Source organism: Myzus persicae, unplaced genomic scaffold, assembly GCF_001856785.1.
Source record: "Myzus persicae strain clone G006 unplaced genomic scaffold, MPER_G0061.0, whole genome shotgun sequence".
NCBI lineage: Eukaryota > Metazoa > Arthropoda > Insecta > Hemiptera > Aphididae > Myzus > Myzus persicae.
Genome location: NW_019100691.1, coordinates 1,086,352 through 1,108,299, shown reverse-complemented (window position 1 = coordinate 1,108,299; position 21,948 = coordinate 1,086,352). Strand labels below are relative to the sequence as shown.

The window sequence follows — 21,948 nt, the reverse complement described above, 5'->3', positions numbered from 1 at the left end:
AAAACAAATATAAATTGTATTACTTAATTAATTTTTCAGGTGTTCTGTTGTAGATTGGTCACTGATAAAAAATAGTATACATTTTACTGAATTATAGTTTTTTTTTATTTTAACATCTCAAGACCGCAATTGGATCTCATCTATTGCGCGAATTATGACTGAATTTTTTGAAACAAATGATTGAATGAATTTTGTTAGCTGTGGCTTTATTATTCTGAATTGATTGGTTCAAAATGTTCAGTATTATCAAAATAATTTTATTCCGTGAACAATAATGTATTTTTTTTGGTTGTTTGCGGAATTTCAGTTTTTCATCATTATGTATGTTTTTTTTCTTTCTATTAATATAATAAACATGTAAAATCATAATATTTATATGAATAATTACTTTCATTATTTTTGTTAGTTGTAATTTAAAAAAAGATGAGTTTTGAAAACATACATAATGATTCAACTGACGTGCGCGGCGCTTGCATATTTTAATTTTCGCGCGGAAAGAAATTAAATGTTTAGTTTAAAAAAATTAAGACTAATGGAAATTTCAAACAAATTTTAATTTGTAACTTAAGTTTATTACTTACTTGGTTTATAACTCACTAATTTTTTTAACATGAGCATTTGATTTTTTTCATTGTATTCTATGAATATAGATAAAGCACTAGTTTACAATATTTAATCTGTATTTGTTTCGTTTATAATTTATACCCGATCATTTAATTTTGTATCATGCCCGGTATATGATGTTATTACTTATGGTTAAATAATGAACTTTGAAATTTCTTACAATGTAGATAAATAACAGATTAAGTATTGAAACCTATGTGTTTTTTGGTGATGAATATCCAATAGCTGTCTTTTAATTTTTATAGAGTAAGTTTTACTCAGCATTAAACAACTAAGTACATTTTTATTTAAATTAGATCTATTGTAAAGCAATTAAAACTATTCCTACCATCAAATATTTTAATTTAATTAATGATGAAAATTTAATTTGTTTCTATTTATTTTAAACTTCTTATGGTAAAATTATATTTGAAAAATATTTATTAAAAATTATCATATACATCTACAGTAGTCTTAGTAATCTGACCTTTTATAAATTCAATATTCCCAGTAGGTTATTCTAATATTCTGTTTGTTTTTTTTAAAATTATTTTTCATTCAACTGATTAAGTTATATCATTTCAGTAAAACGACCTAATCTATTACTGTATTTTAATTGATTGTCACATGTATATTAAATATTGTGTTCAATTTCATAATGGTTATTAAATGTGCAACACTAAATAAAAACATTAGATTAAATATAATTATTAAATTATTAAAATAATTTGATAACATAAAATATTAGTGTTGTGTTACATTATTGCTGTTGTTACTTAAGACATGGTCATATATATTATGATAATCGTTGAAATTTTAAATGTATAATATTTTTATTACTAATTTAAGTATTCATAAAATTCCGTGTGCTATTTCAGCACTACATCTGACTATATGCATATTATTACTGAGATTACTGCAGTTATTTTTGTTTAAGAAAAATGTATCTTAACTTCTTATATTACAATTTCTATATTCTAAAAATATTTATTATAGTCTTTAGTCTTTACAATAGATACACATATCAATAACTTTGATTCATCTAGCTGATGAGATTTCATTTAAAGTTTTCAATGCGCCGATCTACAACAAAAAGTTACCAATGTACCTTTCGTTTTTTTTATCTTTTATCTACTTTCCTGCAATTTCTTCTCTTTTTTTTATCCAAATGGTTTTCCTGGTTTCGAAAAGTGATGGACAACCCTGCCTTCCTTATTATTGATGGTAAGTAATTAAAACAAATCTTTGCCACTTTCTCGATCTGTGAATTTATCATCTAATAATTATGTTAACGCGTTAATTTCTTTTTTGTGGGAAAAAAAGTCTTTACATTTTATTTTAATCTGTAGATTCAATTAATTTTCAATAAAATTTGAGTATGGGTTTTTGATCGAGAAAGTATTCTTTCAAGGCTGTATTTAGGACTCAATCTAGGGCTAATTTAAAATTTTATTAAAATCCTTATACTACTGTTAAACTTAAAACTTAATAATTATAATGCTGCTTTTGTAGTTCAATTTTAAATCTTATGTTTATAATTCATTTTACAATAAAAGGCAACTAGACAAATTTTACATCCAAATGAATACAGTCTTGAATGTAATATTTAAATTTAACTTAATCTCAACAGTTTCAACTAAACTAAATTTTTTCTAAATTCGAAAATTCTGATAATTATTTTTCGTGAAAGGAACTAGTTTTTCATATAAATATATTTTAAGAACAAGCAGTGCATACTAATATCATTCGGATTTTTTTTTAATTTCAGGTACCATCCGTCAATTTATCTAGGTCCATGATACGAAAATGTTGTGTATTTAGTTGATGAGGATGTACGGCGAGTGTGTTCTTATTTCCTGAATAGCTACCACCTCATACATTAATAGGTACAAAGTAATTCACACCTCTTAAAATCAAATTTTGTAAACGGGAAATTACACCAAAAGAACTAAATTTATTGGTAACCACTCGCCTCACACTCTCGTAACAATGGTCTTCTCAACGGTGTCAATGCCGGTTTCACAAAAAGGGCCAAAAATTTATTTTATTTTTGTTCTAATATCATAATTCTCCAAAACTTCTTTGAGAAAATTATGATATTTAAAAGTATAGCGATGATTACTCTAAAGTATAGATACTAAATTTTAAGTTGTCAACAATCATAATTTTCTCTAATTGAAGTAGGCAAATACTAGATGTTAGGATTTTTTTTTCTTAACAAGTGCATTTTTTGTTTTTGTTTATAGGAATGTGTCAAGGAATGCGAAGTTAATGACGAAGCATGCGCGCTAGTGTACATTTTCCCTCCTAACACTACTATTGTGTTAAAATATAAAATATAAAGTATGGCTTACGCGCGTTTAGGTCCCTTTATAAACATAGTACGATTTCAAAAATATCAGAATATTTTTTTGTCGTATTATGTAGCAGCGTAGTTGCGCGTTTTGTCTGCTGGCTGTTAAAATTATAATAAATGCCTTTCCTCCCTTAACTAAAGAAAACTAAAAATGTTTTAACAAGTTTCCCATGTAAAATTATTTTAGCAGCCTTAACAGACAAATTTTAGTCTTGGTTTAGACTGGCATATTACCTGTCTTCTTCTGCGCTTTCCCAACTTTTTAAAAACTTTTTGGAGAGGAATTTGTACATAACACTTTTTTCAATCTGTTTTTCCGTTTACACTTAAACTATAAGACACAGCTATTGCTTTTTATTAATTGTTTTTTCTTTTTTTTCCTTTCCTTAAATTTCCTCTGGGATCCTTCTTTATTTTATATTTACAGTCATGCTATTTGAAAGCAATTGAAACCAGACCTGACTTTGCTGTTGCCTGGAGCAATCTAGGATGTGTATTCAACTCTCTAAATGAAATATGGTTAGCTATTCATCATTTTGAGAAGGCTGTTGCATTGGATCCAAACTTTTTGGATGCATACATAAATCTTGGGAATGTACTTAAAGAATCTAGAATATTTGATAGGTAAGTGCTAATTACTTAATTTAAATAATAAATATATTCATATTTACCATAAATATTTGATAACTGTTGGCTCGAATTTAAATTTAAAAAAAATGTCTTTGTTCTTATTTATTTTCTTGGTCATGAATTGAAAGTTGAGTGAAGTCTGATGTCTAGAAGTTTAATCAACTCTGATATTAATTGATTTTATTTGTTAGTATAGATTGTACCCCTCATTTTAACTTTTAAATGGGTGTACAAATGTGCTATAGTAATATTGTTATTACTAGTACTCTAAATATACTCTTAAACCGAACAAAGTTTAATACACATTAGGCATTACACATCATCGTCGAAACCTACCATATTATATTATAATATACATATAGTATTCTATAATCTACATTCTATACTCCATTTCTATAAGATAGGTTGATGGTTAATAACATACTATTTTACATATTTTTGAAACAAATCGTTTTAACATTTTTTGTACCCCGGGCTGAGATTTCGCCCACATAATTACACAAAACTAGAAGACATTTTTAAAAACCCGACAAAATACATTTAGACTTCGCCAGGATATTGATAATTGTAAAAGGGACACACGTTTGGAATAAGGACAATCTAAAATTTTAATTTTTAAACAAGCTGTACGTAATGATACATATTAGTTACCTGATTGTAGGATGATTTTCTCCATTCCATTAGTAATGACTAAATGCGAATGTATTATGGTAAGCAAATTGCTTAGAACGGTAAAGGATTATACCAGTATCCTCCGTGTAGTACTTTAAATAAACAGTAATAATAATTTTACAGAACTACGTCTTAAAACTATTTGCTAGGTTATTTTAAATAAAAAAACATTATGTTTATATGTGTAATATATAATTACTATAAATTGTTATTAAATTGCAAGAGAAGCTGTTTTGTTGAATTAGTAGTTATTGCACGTAGATCTATTTTAAATTATATCTGTCGACTTAATGTAAAACAAATCCATAATTATAAATAATAAGACTTATTGGAAAATGTTTCTATTATTTTTACTTAAAAACAAAAAGTTCAGTATTTTTTTTAAAATTAAATATAAACACTAATCAAAATTTTAATTTTATAGTACACATTTTAAATTTTATATTCGTGTATATCTTATATCCAATTCACAGATATGTTAATTGTATACAATTTATTTCTTGAAAATTATTTATTTTGTTATAAATGTTATTTCAGATGATTTATCAAGTAGCGAAAAACTAAATTCCAATTATTTTTGCGTAAATGTATTGTTATTTTAAATGTATGTATTTTGGGAACCCCTATTGAACATTTGGCCGTTACCATAGTAACTACAGGCTCCTACCCATAAATCTACAGTTTTTGATATAATGCTGATGACTAGCAATCTGTCCTATTCTACGGAAATTCTTTATAACATAAATATATATTTTTAATATTCATTAAGCATTATGTGTCTATTTATTCGTATTATATTATCTTTGGAGTTTCTATAATTTATTTTTTAACTTAATTGTATAATGTACATTGATACATATTTATAACTTATAAGTTGTATAAAATAATACTGTTACCTAAATTAAATATTAAAAATGAAAAAATTAATTAATGAAATTACAATTACCACATCATTCCTAAATTAATAGTTATAAAGGTCACCTAAAACAATTGTTGTATACATTAAATACCTATTTTATGTTCCTTTTACTTTGAAAATTAATGAATTGTAGTATATCATTTGCGTACATTATACTTCCATAAACTTATTTTATTACTTTCGTTAATTAATTAACGTAGCAATCAGAAAAGTAGAAAGGTAAGTAATTAGAACAGCCGATTCCGTTGTTTTTGTTTCTTGTTAGAAAATAACAAATTGAGTCAGTTGAATTCAACAAGCAGAAAAAGCTTAACAAAATGTTAGGTTTTCCTTTTTTTAATTAATATTTTTTTGCTGGAGAGTATCTATAAATTAACTTTTGTTATTTTTTAAAATTTTCAAAACATGCTAAAAAATTCTTAATTTAATAGTTACAATAGAAAATGTAATATTCAGAGCCGATAATAATAAATAATTGTATTTAATTTTTTATCATTTTGTTTCAAATACTTTCATAATAAAGGAGTGGTACTGAGTTAGTGTACTATTTTTTTTCCCGCAGTTAGTTTTTAATCATATGATTATTTTTAAAACTTTGGTGTATTATTATCAACTTATTGTAACTACTCGTTTTAATTTTAATTTAGATACATCGCCATTTTCAAAAAACTCATCTGCGTAACAATTAATAGTAAAAATGATTGGTCTTCGTTCTCATTTAATTAAAACAAGTTTTTGTTGCCCCCCTAAGGACTGCTTGGTATGTTACAAAAATCTAAATGTTTGATATTATGGCCCTTAATTATACTTAAAAACTCAAAATCAGAATTTGAATAATATCATTTTAAAATGAAAAGTAGGGGCGAGCAATGAGCATGCTTGGTGAATCATCTTGTAGGTACATCGGGATTATTTTCTTCATAAGTATGATGATTATTTAGTTATACGTAATTCTGGGTTAATGAAGTTTCTATTATTTATCTTTAAAACAGCTGCGATCATCGGATCGTCTTATACGATGTAGTATGTATTACACTAGCTTAAGTGTCGGTAGAATAAGTACGGATTACTATCACAATCAATAGTCTTATTGTTAATAATTTCTAGTTTAATTTCAGTCCAATGGTGGGTTTTTGTACAAGATTAAGATTATTTAAGTAAATGCATCTGCTAAAATATTAAGAAAGTCTTAATTATCTACGAAGTGTTCTTACAAAAAAAATAAAATACTGTACATAATTCCATAAGTAGTGTCACGCTGTATTTTAAGCATAATATATTATTGTTTAAGTACAATTATAATTTTAATACGTCCAATGTTGACTTCATATAAATTGTTCTCATCTATTTACCATTTATCATAGTCAGTAAACCCCCCCCCCCCCCAAAAAAAAAAAGTTGTCATATTATTATAATAAAATTAAAAAATATTAGGTATTAGTGATGGTACTTACACTAGATTTAACAAGAACAAAAGACATACATTGTAGGTGTTCATTGTCCTTGTATATTTTTTCTGTAGTTACTTCAATTCATCCCAGATTTTTATGTTTATATTAATATTTCAAAATTGAATCTTGATGACATGACAATATATCATTGTAAAATTTAGTTTTATTGATTAATACAATTAAATAGAGAATGATTGATGCATGATATGTACCTACTATTGAAGTAACGCATATTTTTACTTAAATGGGTCGAACAAATTCATTCAGACGATTGTGTGTATATATTATTATATTACACATGTAAATACAACACGAACTTAGTGAAGACAATGGTAGGTAATTATTTATATTTTGAATTGCGCTTGCGTTGTCGGTAACTTGTCAGTGTTAAATTGCGTTCGAGATGAACAAGGTTACCATTTTACGTCGTTATCTTGGGCGTTTATCCACCCCTAATCTCGAATCCCCGAATAGTAATCTAAAAAATCTATTATAAGGAACGGGTGCATTTTATTTATTTATCGCTGGTGTAATCTGACTGCAATAATAACATTCGCGTATCTACACGTAGTTTATAGGACATTTTAATATTATTTATCAACTGCGTGAAATGTGTGTCTATGTAGGCTTCCCTATAGCAACAGCGATGGCGGGATTCATCATGAATAATGAAGCAATTTTTTTATGTATACTTGTGCTGTGATTACGATACTAGTTTCAGTATTAGTACGTCGGAGGTTTATACTATAGGTTAGTGAGGGTTTTGCTTATTCTATAGTATTTCTCAATGATATAATCCATCGAGACGACGAGGGTCGGCGACGAAGGCTGCGGCAACGATAGTATATATTTTACTATCACATATTATATTATATACCTATCGAACCGAGGGGGTTGATGGGTGGGTGAGTGAGTGAGTGCAGAAAAAAAATCACAACTAGAGATCGAACTGTTCCGTCCACTACCTCGAGCACCGTGTCAAACCCTCCTCGCGAGATGAACGTGCAGCTTCGCGTCCTCGATGCGTATATTATAATATAGGTATTTTGCGACATCTCCATGGCGACTGCGGTGGCTGAGCACGGCGCGCCACCGTCGCGGCCGCCTGTTGCTCGGCGTCGCTCGCGCGCTGGCGCTCATGCCTTGTCGTACGGGAGCGGGCAGAGCGAGAGGGGAGATACGCCATATTATAACAAAGTCGGCGCCGTCTGTCTGTGCCGCCGCTGCAGTCACGAGTCGCGTTCGCCGCGCGCTTTTCCTACGCTCGCGGCGGCGGCGACCGCGCGCGTATGATAGCCGCCCCGGCCCACGCGTGACTTCGGCAGAGTGGCCGACGGCCAACATCGTCCGCGGCCACTTTTTGCGAGTGTTTTAACGCTATTACATTCCTAGTATAGTTTTGGGACCGCGTGTTCGTCACTCCTCCCCCCCCCCCAAATCGACTACCGTTGCGGTGCATGCCGGTTGCAGTTTTCCTTTGGCAAACCTCATACCGCGGTAGTGCGCAATGGACTACCAGTGCATCGTCGTGTACACCATCATAACGATACTGCCGCCCGATGAGCAGCGCAGGTACGACGAGTCGCGGTTTTCCGCTGCTCTCCGGGACGGCCCGGCTGATGGATGTCTGGGCGTTGTTAAACGGTGGATGAAAAGGTACACGGCGTCATCATAATAAAATAATAATAAACGCATTAATCACCTAGGGGGGGGGCTGCGTGTTCGGGAATGCTAGCAGAAGAAGTTAGCACGCCACCAAAATAAATGAATTGTAAAAAAACTGTATTGTCCATGCACATTTATTTATTCAATATAAATTGTGTTATACTTTCAATCAACAATAACTAAAACACAATTTAGTTCTATCAGATAAAATGTGCTGTTATATCCCGGAGTGAGAAGGTTGGGTATCAACTATTAATATAGACTATAGTTACCGATTGTTGGATATCATTTTGACTCCCATTTTCCGTTTTAGAACTCCGGTCTATATAAAATATTGTCCTCCCGTCGCCATAATATAATATTACTATTGTAGTGAAGTGCAGGATAGTGCCGCCCGAATGTTTGTGATATTGGCTAGTTACTACCTATTATATACTAGAATAAGATGTGAATTAGTTATTCTAAATTAATATAGAAACTTTCCCCTTAACAAAATAATCCGTTTTCCTATTTCCCAGTCACATAAACTCTCTCCTAATTAAAAGATTAGCTACGCCTTGATGGCTTGTAGACGGCAGGGATCAAGGACGGAGGAGGAGACATTAGTTTCGCTAGACATGTACCGCGAAATAATAATATTAAAACCCTCGATGTATATATTATATAGTGTCCGCATTGCGTTTTTCGGTCAAACGTCCAAACGGTTTTAATGGTGGTAGATTTTGTGTATCTGCCTCAGGCTTGGTGAATTGAAGTGAAAACCGAAGAACCCCAAGAAAACATAATTATATTGCGATTTTAATTTCCTCGGCTCGACCTGTCGTTGCTCTTCGAACCGTGGCAAAAATGGAATTGATTTCTCTTTGAAGGGTTTCGCCCAGTCGCTGGTGCAAAGGCAAGGACCTATACACTTGAACACACACACTCACACATATTTACAGTTTATTATACCTTTGGCGTCGTTGGTCTTTTGTCCCTCGGGAAAAGCCCCCCGCTGGAGCAGTAGTAGGGCTACTGTTGTGTAGTAGTTGTTGTTATGTCGGTGACATTAACGATCCCTGCCGCCGCCGCATGTGGTCATCTTTGTCGAACCTTCGTGCGTGCATGCACGTGCGTCCCGTTTTCCGAACAATATTGCTCGTCGCATCGCCTGCCACCGTTTTTATATTATATTATTACATTTTATTTTTACACAACATAATAGGTATATATATTTATATATTATATGTGTGTGTGTGTACGAAAGCAATCAATTTCGATATTAACTTTCCGATCGCAATATTAATGTTTTACTATCTCCAGAGGAGTTTCACGAACCTTGATATACACCCCCGCTTGCATGGATGGTGTGGTGGCTGTAGTATTTCGCGTGTAACTTCCGATTAATAGATTAAAACTTTAAATAGAAAATAGCGGCGGCGTGTTCTTGTTTACTGTTTTATTCATGACTTGTGCAGGATCAAAAGTTTTAAAACCCATGAATTTATAATTACATACGTAAAGTAAGCATAATATTAATTTAGTTGAGTCCCTCTTTCGCCGTAGTAACGTTTTGAATTTCGCCAACTGCCTGGACTCGGGCCAGGATTTTATCTAAATATAAACTTTTTGGAAAACGTTATTCATCTTTTTTAACGATGTATCTACATAATATTATAAGAGTACTGAGTAGTAACGTGTATAAAAGTTGTGCCAAGGTTATGTCGTCGTTTTGCGCGTATGCTGCAGAAGTATTTTTATTCGTGATGTGGCCGTTCTGCGTAGAAGTATAATATAGTATTATCCTTTATATTATATTGCTTAAAAGGATTACATCTACTTCGTATTAACCTCCTATTATAACGCTTGTCCTGCTTCCAAACAACAACTAGGTACAATGACAATTTAAACAGAATTTACATCATGTTATGATTAATGAGCTCCTCCACACAATTGTTTTGCAAATATCAATTCACGTATAATATATAACTGGATAAAGAGTGATCTGGTATACGTATTACGTCGTATTTTCGTTGTTCATTTCCTAAAACACACTCCTAAACGATTTCAACTCATTTCTTTTGGATTTTATTTTTGATTATTTATTCCTATTTTCAACAAACCCGGTTTGTTACCTTCTTCAAGAAATTTGGATTACATTTTGTTTTTTTAATCGAATATATTATTTTTATTATGCACATGAATTATTTAATAGTTCCATTTAGTGCATTCTTCATTGGTAATAATTTATAAACTATAATCCATCAATTATTCCGTATTGTGTCTGTAAATATTGTCTGTCATGTGCAAAATATGACTTGTTTAATGCATCACATTTCTTTCTTTCTATTCACAGTTTAGAAATGAGAATAAAATATGAGTACTATCTGAAGAAACCTTGAGGGAATAAATTAATATATGTATCGTACAACAATTTTTCAAAATGGCAGTCTGAAGGTTACGATTTTGATTATCTTATTTCCACGTGTACGGTGTACAACAAAACATTTTATTGATTTATTGATCATTAATATTTGGATAGATGGATCACAGTAATAATTTGAATTTGTTGCGATTCGTTCGTTGGTATTTTAAATTTAAATGTTAATAATATTAGATTTTACTCAGAATAAAAGTCTATAAAATATATACTTCTACTGCAAGCGTGAATTTTTTTTCATTACGGTATTTTATTTTATTTTTTTAACACCTAATACCGCCTACTATTTTGATGCTCAGTGCTGTTATTGCATATTATTATTTATTAGTACTTATTAAGTATTACTAATTTTCTACCATTTATTATTTGGTATTATTCTAATAATCTAATGACCCGTAAGAAGCGTAAAAAATACAGTTGACTACGAATATAGTCAGTTAAAATAAAATGATCATAATTTCATTATATAATAATATACAAATTTTTAATTTTAAAAATTACACATTTATCTAATATCAGAATTTTACATTCTACAATTCTAGAGCAATAGGGAAAAATCCTTAGAATAATAAATAAGGTCCGTTATCTCTTATATTTATGTATATTTATGTATTATTATTTGAATTTGTATTTTGCAATTGATTCAGTATTAATGCAATCTTATTCTACGTAGTATATGATTAAAAGTTTAAACTATATACGGTTACGAGAATGAAGCTTTTTATTGTTATAAAATATTGATATCAATAAGTCATATCTTATTTCTATTATCATTGTCACTGTTTTATCATACATAAAGTTTTACGTTTTGTTATTAAAGTTCAATTTTTACTAAGTACCTGTGCGACAATAAAATATATTTTATTAGTTGGTACTAATATACCTAACTGAATAACGCGGGCTCATGAATACTGAACAATATTTTTCATCAAATAATGCTGTAAAAAACTGACAGTTTGTATGCTTAGGACTTTTTTTTAAAAATTATTTTCTACCTTTATTTCTATTCTTTGTATAATACATTTACATTGTTGTTCACTGTTTCAACATATGTAATATTCGTTATATCATTTTATATTTTTATTTTTTCCAGTAAATATATTATCCAAAACGTAAATGTGTATACTTTCGTAATCGATATAGGTTTTCTTATTTTCCGTAACGTTGTCATAAAATCGTTCGTGTTTTACTGTTTTTCATTGATTGCATGTTTTTCAAACTAAACAAAAACATTTCAATTATAATACATATATAGTAGGTATAAGTAGATAACTATATAATAATATGCAAGACGCTATTCGTGTTCGTAAATCGATATAATATAGCTTTAAGTTATTCTTTTTATCTGTCGGTGTAGTATAAGAAATATACTTATTGTTTTTATATTTTTTTACTCATTCCCCTGCAGTTGATTGTTGATTTAATAATAATGTATTATTTTAAACTTTTAGGTAGGTATCGTACTTATAATTGGACTTTTTATATTACAGATGTTCTGTGATATTTCTATAAATTTATTTCTTTTTTTAGTTACCAAAACTGTACTCGTATAAATGTATGTTATACATACTTATTTTTCTCTATCTTATTAATTCTCCTTTGATTATTTACGAATGATAGACTGTGTTTGCGAGCGAAAATAATATACCTTCTTTATTTGTGCTGCGTATCGCAGCTGTTAGTTTGTATGCTAGTATGCGAATATAAAGTATTAATGAAATTGTATAAACATGAAGTTTAAAGTATAATCTAAAAATAAATATTTTATAAAACATTGAATACTAGAAAATATATTGAGCAGTGAACTTAAGGGCTAGTGTGATTTGAAAACATATACAATAAATAAAAAGAGTTCTGCATATAGTGTCAATCATAAGCCGAATAACGGTCGATTACTTAGAAATATAAAGTAATTCAAATAACTTTAATGTGGAAATACGTTTGACTTAAATGTTATCTGGAGAAAATTACCAAAAATATTTATAAAATTAAAATTAAGAACTTAATGTTAAAAAGTAGGTAACTTATTTGAATTTACTAACAAAAAACCTCCATAGTCCATACCTATAGTGTAAATGGATATTTATTTATATATATTTACTATTTACTTATCGATTCCAGCTTTCCCAGTGTACCAATGCGTTTGAATAACATTTTATATTTAGTTTACACATTGTTGATCAATACTTTTATTTAGCATGATTGCATTTTATAAAATACAATAAAATTTGATTTCGAGTTAGTAACATTTAACAAATGTGTTTTGCCTAAAACCTAAATTATACATAAATTGTACTAAATGTTTATTATAAATATCATTAATTATGCAAGTCCTACAGTAAATAATTACTCAAACTTTATCTGAAAAGCTATCAAGTATAATAATATTGCGGTGGGCTTATTTTTGATATTGATTTCATATACTTAGGTACTCACGTATCTTGCTTATTTTCTTTTAATTTATGATTTATAACAGACATTGTTTCTATTTTGATTTCATCGAAGTCTTGTAAATTTTTGTCGTGAAATATGCATTGTATGTCGAAATTGTATTGTTTAAAAAAACATCAATACAAATACTAAGTAATGTTAATTTATTGAATACTACCTACTAATAATAAATGTTAGTTACTCTTAGAAATCACACTTCCCCGCAAGCTTTGCTGTGCATTACCTGAATGTATAAATTCTACAAGTTTGCATATTCAATTAATTTCCGCTAAAAGTAATAATAATTTCTATTTAGATTTGGTTAATATAATATTATTCTGTGTAAGTATATGTATAATATGCGCTATATTATACAGTTTATATTAAACATATTATAAGGATAGGTACAGACTGTTTCCATATAATTTTATTCCGAACTACGAACCTTTGCTTTAAACTTAGTACAGTTTATTAAGTCTGTGCTTAAGCATAACAAATTATAGTAAGGAAGATTTCATATAAATTATTTTAAACCCGGAGGTACCTGAAATGAGTTCGATATTTGGAAACGGCGTGACTTAAAAAAATAAAACGGTAAGTAATAACTAAAAGGAGAATGGTTATTATTTTTAGTAGACTGAATTGTTATTTTATTTTTATTTTTTTTACTTGTTTAACGATGTGGCCGTCGATGTGTTTCGTTCACGATATTACGCGTGTTTCACTTTTCGACGCTTCGTCTTTTTTGATGAATTTATCGACGTTATATATCATATGATCGGATGAAATTAAATTCGCGCTGTTTGTTGTCTTCTGTGGGGTGATATCGACCCTTTCGAGAGACTATATATAACCTATATAGACCTATATAACAGCAGCGTGTGCACGACGGCTGGCAATTCTGTTCCTGACAATCGAGACTCGCACGCATAAATGCACAATATACAATATTATTGCACACCGACAACAACATTCCGCCCCCGTCAACTATATTATAATATACGAAATCGTTGCCGTTCAGTTACATTAAGCTCGGCAGCTTCTGTGTGCAGGGGGATAGCCGATGGGGCACCACTATCGTATTTTCAGGCCAGGCAAATTAAACTTTGCGTGTCGTCGTAAAACTAAGGGATTTATGCACCACGTTTATCACCATAATATTCAGTATGCGCACAAGCTCTGTGGTACGTATAATGTATAAACGGAGTGATCCGCTTGAGCAACCGCTCTTTATATTTGATTATGAATACTGAAATGGATCTCTGCGTATGATATGGACCTTACGTATGCAGACAAGGTAAACTGGTGTTTCATTTTTTAAAACCCTCTACGGGTGTAACACAAACGATGCTTAGGTATGGGCCATGATGGGCAGAGATAACGAAACAATGAAGGGAATGGGATCATATTGTAACGTAATAGAGATTGTATTTTAGTATTTTTTTTTTGATTTAAGTAGCACTTGCTCTAAAGTGTCACGTATACGTTTTTAGGTTTTCTTTTCGTTTTAAGATTCATATTTACTTTTTTTTAAATTGTTTCGCCTCAAAATTGATATCTTTTGGTATGAACGATTCATGATTTTCAAAACATAATAAAACTGGTATCGTATACCTATAATGGAGTCAAAGTGTTTTTGTGTGAGTGTAATGTTTGTTATTTGTAGAGGAGTTGATTTAATTTATCACAGCGTCATTATTATATACATACAAGTTTTTTGTGAGTGTGAATTCTCTTTATTGTGTGTTGCGTTTTTACTTAATGGATTCATGAGGTTTTGTATCCCATTTGTACATTTTACAGTATTTTTTTTCTGTACGGTTTATTTATAAATATATGGGTTTTTTATTCTTTAAAGATTTTATTTCGAAAATGAATAAAAGTTATGAGTTGTTCGAATTTTAGATGATTTAATGTTATAACTAGCACTTTGTGTAAATTATATTGAAACATTTGAAACACCTTTTAACTTCTTCATCTACTTAAATGTCGTGAATGTAATTATAAACTTTGTTTCAGGTCTGTATCTGCTTATCTTCGGGCACTGGCGTTGAGTCCAAACAACGCTGTTGTGCATGGGAATTTGGCTTGTGTTTATTATGAACAAGGGTGAGTATAAACTAAAAATTTGTTTATTTCTCAAAAATAACATTTAAAATTTTTTTATATTATTATTCAGACTAATCGATTTAGCTATTGATACATATCGTCGTGCTATAGAGCTACAACCCAACTTCCCTGATGCCTATTGCAATTTGGCTAATGCTTTAAAAGAAAAGGGACAGGTATGTTAAACATTTTTTTCCAAGTTTTACAGTGTCTTGATAATTATGTTATTTACCATAGGTTGTAGATGCTGAAGAATGCTACAATACAGCTTTGAAGTTATGTCCAACACACGCAGATTCTCTAAACAATTTGGCCAATATAAAACGAGAACAAGGTTACATAGAAGAGGCGACTCGGCTGTATTTGAAAGCTCTGGAAGTTTTCCCCGAATTTGCTGCCGCTCATTCCAATTTGGCTTCTGTTCTTCAGCAACAAGGCAAATTAACAGAAGCCTTAAACCACTATCAAGAAGCCATTCGTATTCAGCCTACGTTCGCAGATGCCTACTCAAACATGGGAAACACTCTCAAAGAGATGCAAGATATACAGAATGCTCTACAATGTTATTCAAGAGCTATACAGATTAACCCTGCATTTGCTGATGCTCACAGTAATTTAGCTTCTATTCACAAGGACTCTGGAAATATACCAGAAGCTATTGCCTCCTATAGAACTGCTTTAAGGCTAAAACCAGACTTCCCTGATGCTTATTGCAACCTTGCTCATTGCTTACAAATTGTGTGTGACTGGACTGATTATGATGCTCGCATGAAGAAATTGGTTAGCATTGTTGCTGAACAATTAGAGAAAAACCGTCTACCTTCTGTCCATCCTCATCATTCTATGTTGTACCCATTGTCTCACAACTTCCGTAAGGCAATTGCCGGAAGACATGCTGCACTGTGTTTGGAAAAAATTCAAGTTTTACATAAACCTCCATACAAGTATACCAAAGATTTGGCTCCTGGCAATCGCTTACGTATTGGATATGTGTCATCAGATTTCGGAAATCACCCTACTTCACATTTAATGCAATCCATACCAGGTCTCCACAACAAAGAAAAAGTTGAAATATTTTGTTACGCTTTATCAACAGATGATACTACTACATTCAGATCAAAAATTGCAAGAGAAGCAGAACATTTTATCGATTTATCAAATGTAAGAATCCAATTGAACCACATTTCTATTTTTTGTACTTTCAATAATATTTAATATTCAAACGTACTTAACATATTTTTCTATTATAGATACCTTGTAATGGAAAAGCTGCTGATAAGATAAATAGTGATGGTATTCACATTTTAGTGAATATGAATGGATACACTAAAGGTGCAAGAAATGAAATATTTGCCCTGCGTCCTGCTCCAATTCAAGTAAATTGATTTAATTATAATATATTAGGGTTATTAAATTAAATTATACAGGATAGAACATATTATGTACATTATATGTGACTACTATTATATTTTATTTAATTTTTAGGTCATGTGGCTTGGATATCCAGGCACGAGTGGTGCTCCCTTCATGGACTACTTAATTACTGATATGGTTACATCACCTATTGAACTTGCATCTCAGTACAGTGAGAAACTGGCTTACATGCCGCATACATATTTTGTTGGTGATCACCGACAAATGTTCCCTCACTTGAGTGAGCGAATCATTTTATGTGAAAAGGTGACTTACCAAAAAGACATAGCTGACAATGTGGCCGTCATAAATGCTGCAGATTTATCGCCAATTATTGAAAATACTACTGTAACAGAAATAAAACAAGTAATAACAGATTCAAAACAGACTAGACCCGTTGAAGTTAATTTTAAATTTGCTGAATTGCGAACTACTACACCTATTGAGGTATAAATTTAACAGTAAATTAGTGAAATGTTTTATTTAAACTTAACATCTATTTAATTTCCAGACTATGATTGCTTCTGGACAAGCTCAAACTTCAGTAAATGGAGTTGTATTACAAAATGGATTAGCGGTAGTAGATAATGGCAATAACAAAGCAGCCACAGGAGAAGAAGTGCCCCAAAATATTGTTATTACTTCACGGCAGCAATATTGTTTACCTGAAGATGCTGTGGTCTATTGTAATTTCAATCAGTTGTACAAAATAGATCCAAACACTCTTCTTATGTGGGTTAATGTAAGTAGGATATTTATTCATTTTAACCTATACAAATCATTCAGTATTTAAAAATGTTTTGTGTTTAGATCTTAAAAGCTGTCCCCAATTCTGTATTATGGTTGCTGCGTTTCCCGGCAGTTGGTGAAACCCATATTCAGAGCACAGCCTCTAGTTTGGGAATTGAACCGGGTCGTATACTGTTCAGTAATGTTGCCGCTAAAGAAGAGCATGTACGTAGGGGACAATTAGCTGATGTATGCTTAGACACTCCTCTTTGTAATGGTCATACTACCAGTATGGACGTGCTATGGACAGGCACACCAGTTGTTACCTTGCCAGGTATTATACATGTCATTTATAGTTTTCTTGTTACATTTTTAATAATTTCATATGTATAGGTGAGACATTGGCATCCAGAGTAGCTGCATCACAATTGGCAACGCTTGGATGCCCCGAACTCATTGCACGGACTAGAGAGGAATATCAAGATATTGCTATCAGACTAGGAACTGATAAAGAATAGTAAGTGGCTAATTCATAAATGTTATTTTGATGAATATTATATGATTATTTTATTAATAATTATCTTTTTCAGTCTGAAAACTATGAGAGCAGAAGTCTGGCGAGCAAGGTCTGAAAGTCCATTGTTTAATTGTTCAATATACACAAATGGCCTAGAAAGGCTGTACAGAGCAATGTGGGATAAGAATCACAAGGGGGAAAAACCCGATCATATACTTTCTCTAGAAAATTATTAAATATTTTGTAAGTATAATAAAAAAATTTAATAGTTGTGTTATTACTACAACTGTTAAATCGAATAGGTTGATGATTAATATGTAATAAATCATAATCGATGCGAGAAGTGGACTGAAAAATTAATGATTGGAATGCTATTTTTATGAAATCTATTTGATTAATGGGTGTATTATTATAATTAATTACAACTCTTTTAGTAATTAATAATTTTAAATAATTAGAAATAATATCTAGTAAAAGGCACTCGATAGTTGATTTTGGGAAGTACTTTTTCATAATACTTAAATATTAACCATAATAAAAATATTTTGATGATTATAATACAATACTGATGCGAGAAGTGGATTGATTCCGTGTGATTTAATTGATAACCATATGAGATAAATAAATATTAATTGTACAATTTAATTTAAAATTACTTATACACTGTGTACTGCTATAATATAATATAATGTAGCCAAGTAGGGTAGTAATAATTTAAATAGTTATATTTAATTTTTCAAAATTTACATCAAACTGATTTAATAGCACTTATATGTATAGCTTATTAAAATCTTAACAAAATAATCATAATGATTACTATTATATTATATACTTTTAAAATTTTGATTATAAGTAGTAGTACTTTAAAAACTAACTTAAAGCTAACAACACCAATTGGTTCTGCTGAACTCAAACTTGCTATGTTGTACATTTGTAAGAGAGACTATTAGTGATCTTAAATTTGTTTTTTTTTATAGTATGATGAATTGAATATTTATTCAATATATTAATGATTATTAAAAAAATTATACATTTCGATGCGAGAAGTGGAATGATTAAATGTTGATTAAAACAAATTCATTATGAAATATATTGGATTATAATTCTGGTTTGTACATTTGTACAAACACACTACAGTGTTTATAGTAGGAGAAATAAAGAGTATACTCCTATAAATTTCAGGAAAAAAAATGTCTTACTATTTCTTTTTTTATCTAATAGTTAGTCAAGTATAAACCATGTTAAACTTTGTGTAAAATTACTGATGTTAATATGTCTTATAATACTAAAGTGGCTATACTATTTTGAGTTGAACTATAAATGCTCAATACATTAATGATTATCATAAAAAATATACATTTCGATGCGAGAAGTGGAATGATAAAATTGTTGATTAAAACGATTGTATAATGAAATGCATTGAATAATAATTATTGTACATATAAACCTAAAATAGTTGATGATTAATAACTTATAGCGATGCAAGTAGTGGAATGATAATTTCAATGAATTGTAATTAATATTATGAAATTCGGTAGTAATTATTTCTTTTTAACAAATAAGTATGTTAAATACTTTTGTGTTCAATGAAAAAGGCTAAGAATTAACTCTTAAATATTAGTAGTACAACCCTTTTTGGGGTTTTACTTTAATTAATTACAATGCTCAATCCATTAATGATTATTATAAAAAAAAATACATTTCGATGCGAGAAGTGGAATGATAAAATTGTTGATTAAAACGATTGTATAATGAAATGCATTGAATAATAATTATTGTACATATAAACCTAAAATAGTTGATGATTAATAACTTATAGCGATGCAAGTAGTGGAATGATAATTTCAATGAATTGTAATTAATATTATGAAATTTGGTAGTAATTATTTCTTTTTAACAAAAAAACTTTTTTACATTTAATATGGTGTTCAATATGTTAATGATTATTAAAAACAAATCATTTCGATGCGAGAAGTGGAATGATTCAATTTTGATTAAAACAACTATACAATGAAATATATTGAACTATTATATGTATTTTGAAGTAATAGATTAATTAATATTTCTATATGTAGTTAAGTATAAAAAAGTTATAATACAATAGTTAAGTGATATTTTATCAAAATATGATTGCAATTCAGTTTTGATAATAGGTTTTTTGAGAAGACATACATTTTTAATTTATTACTGAACTGTATATTTGATCCGTAGTTTTAAATAAAATAAAAACGCTCTTTTAAAAATAAATAATTGAGGATTAAATCATACTGATAATTTTTTTATTTTTTATTCATATAAATTTTTTTTAAATTACAATAATAATATTATAATATTTCTTATCGACCTTTACTATTTTCTTACTTGAAAGTTATTTTGTATTAGATTTACTCTACATTTTTCAATTTGTTAATGAATTTATAAATATATATATACTTTGATGTGAGAAGTGGAATGATCTTTTTTATTTTATTTAAGTCAATATGATGAAATAAATTGAACTCCTATAGTATGATCAAGCTAACATTAATAAACTGTTATACTAACATACAAACATTACGATACAAGTAGTAGGATGATAATTTAAAGAATTACATTATGAAATTCATCTTTGGATGTAAATAAAACTAATAAAAGTTTTTTTGTAGTAGCTGATAACTGTTCATAGTATAGTAATTCTAATGACTAATATGAAATTAATAAAAACTGTACTATTTTTGTTTCAGAAAGACAATTGGAAACTCATTCAAAACGCTTGAAATTTCAACCCTCATTAGAAGATTTGTTCCATAGATCATACATTTATCCATCTCTTTCAACTTTCAAGAGTTGTTTTCTTGATCATTTATATACAATCTGTGTATGTATAAAAATAAAAGAAAAATCAAAATATTTTTCTTTTTTTTATTATATTTTTTTTTGCCCGTGTATATAGTAGTACTTAGGTTGTGTTTTATCAAATATAAAGTTAATCTTGATTCTGATCTTTTTTTGTCATAATTGTTTTTAGTCAAGAAGTATACACTAAAATATATTATATACATGTATAATTTTATATTCATAATATTGACTTGCATAGCAATGTTTAATTATAAGTTTGTATAATATTAATATGATGATTGATATCCATAATTATTAATATAATGTGATTTTTGTCACACATGAGTACAATAGTTGTTTTATTTTAGAAAAAATAATTTTATTTTAATTACATTTAATGTAAATAAGAAAATACTTTAAATGGTTTAGTAATAATTATTTAACAATTTTTTTACAATATTTTTAACTTTTGAAAAAAATTCCACATCACATAATTTTTGTAACATATTATACACTTTTTACAGTAGAGAAACTCCATAATAATATTGAACATGTCTGTGTATGATTGGTTTGAATTTTGGTCATTTCTTTTAAAATACCTTAATTTTATTGTCTGCCATAACTTGGCTAGTTAATTATATTAATATAATGCTTTGTAGAATCATAGATGTTGAATAAAATGTGGGCCGTACATAATAAGTATTAAACTATTTGTTATATTTTTTTGAGCGCTATATATCAATGTTTAGAGTTTTTCTGTGTGAAGACAACAATATTTTATATTTTGGCATTAGAACCTAAAATTATTTTCTGCAGTAATATGGGGTGAATATAATACATTTTTAGATGTTGTTGCTACTGTCCATGGCTGTAGCCTGTAAATGGGTAATAGATTGCAAACTTAAAAATGTGGGCAGGTGGGTATCGCTATTAGATTTTGCATAGTTGGCGTCGTGTGGGTTATTGTAATGGATTTGTTAAATTTGAATTCAATGATTCTATTATATATAAAACAATAAAACCGATTCTGAGCAGAAATTACCCGTCAGCCTATATCAAATATATTTCAGATTTATTATATTTTGATATTAATATTAAGAAATTTAATTTCACTATTATTATTATGGTAGGTTGATTTAATTTTTGTCAAAAGTATTGAGTTTATTATATTAATTAATAATTATTAATCATATTTAATTATTATAAAAGTGTGTATTT

The 21,948-nt window shown here is 29.3% G+C and overlaps 1 protein-coding gene and 1 long non-coding RNA gene across 4 annotated transcripts in view; both read left to right on the top strand.

The window, feature by feature from the left end:
- Nucleotides 1-18,156, top strand: part of LOC111041988 (UDP-N-acetylglucosamine--peptide N-acetylglucosaminyltransferase 110 kDa subunit) — a 30,198-nt gene extending 12,042 nt beyond the window's left edge. For all 3 annotated transcript variants that reach the window (XM_022326479.1, XM_022326471.1, XM_022326488.1), the window contains 10 exons: nucleotides 3,387-3,583; nucleotides 15,165-15,254; nucleotides 15,325-15,430; nucleotides 15,492-16,415; nucleotides 16,505-16,630; nucleotides 16,740-17,114; nucleotides 17,179-17,409; nucleotides 17,478-17,730; nucleotides 17,790-17,913; nucleotides 17,987-18,156. In XM_022326479.1, the coding sequence (XP_022182171.1) occupies nucleotides 3,387-3,583; nucleotides 15,165-15,254; nucleotides 15,325-15,430; nucleotides 15,492-16,415; nucleotides 16,505-16,630; nucleotides 16,740-17,114; nucleotides 17,179-17,409; nucleotides 17,478-17,730; nucleotides 17,790-17,913; nucleotides 17,987-18,149 (2,589 nt within the window). In that variant the 3' untranslated portion in view covers nucleotides 18,150-18,156. The remainder of the gene's footprint in view (nucleotides 1-3,386; nucleotides 3,584-15,164; nucleotides 15,255-15,324; nucleotides 15,431-15,491; nucleotides 16,416-16,504; nucleotides 16,631-16,739; nucleotides 17,115-17,178; nucleotides 17,410-17,477; nucleotides 17,731-17,789; nucleotides 17,914-17,986) is intronic.
- LOC111042007 lies at nucleotides 4-3,363 on the top strand. The gene is made up of 2 exons (XR_002605388.1): nucleotides 4-1,827; nucleotides 2,372-3,363. It is a non-coding gene; the product is annotated as an uncharacterized LOC111042007 (long non-coding RNA).
- Nucleotides 18,157-21,948: the final 3,792 nt, after the last annotated feature.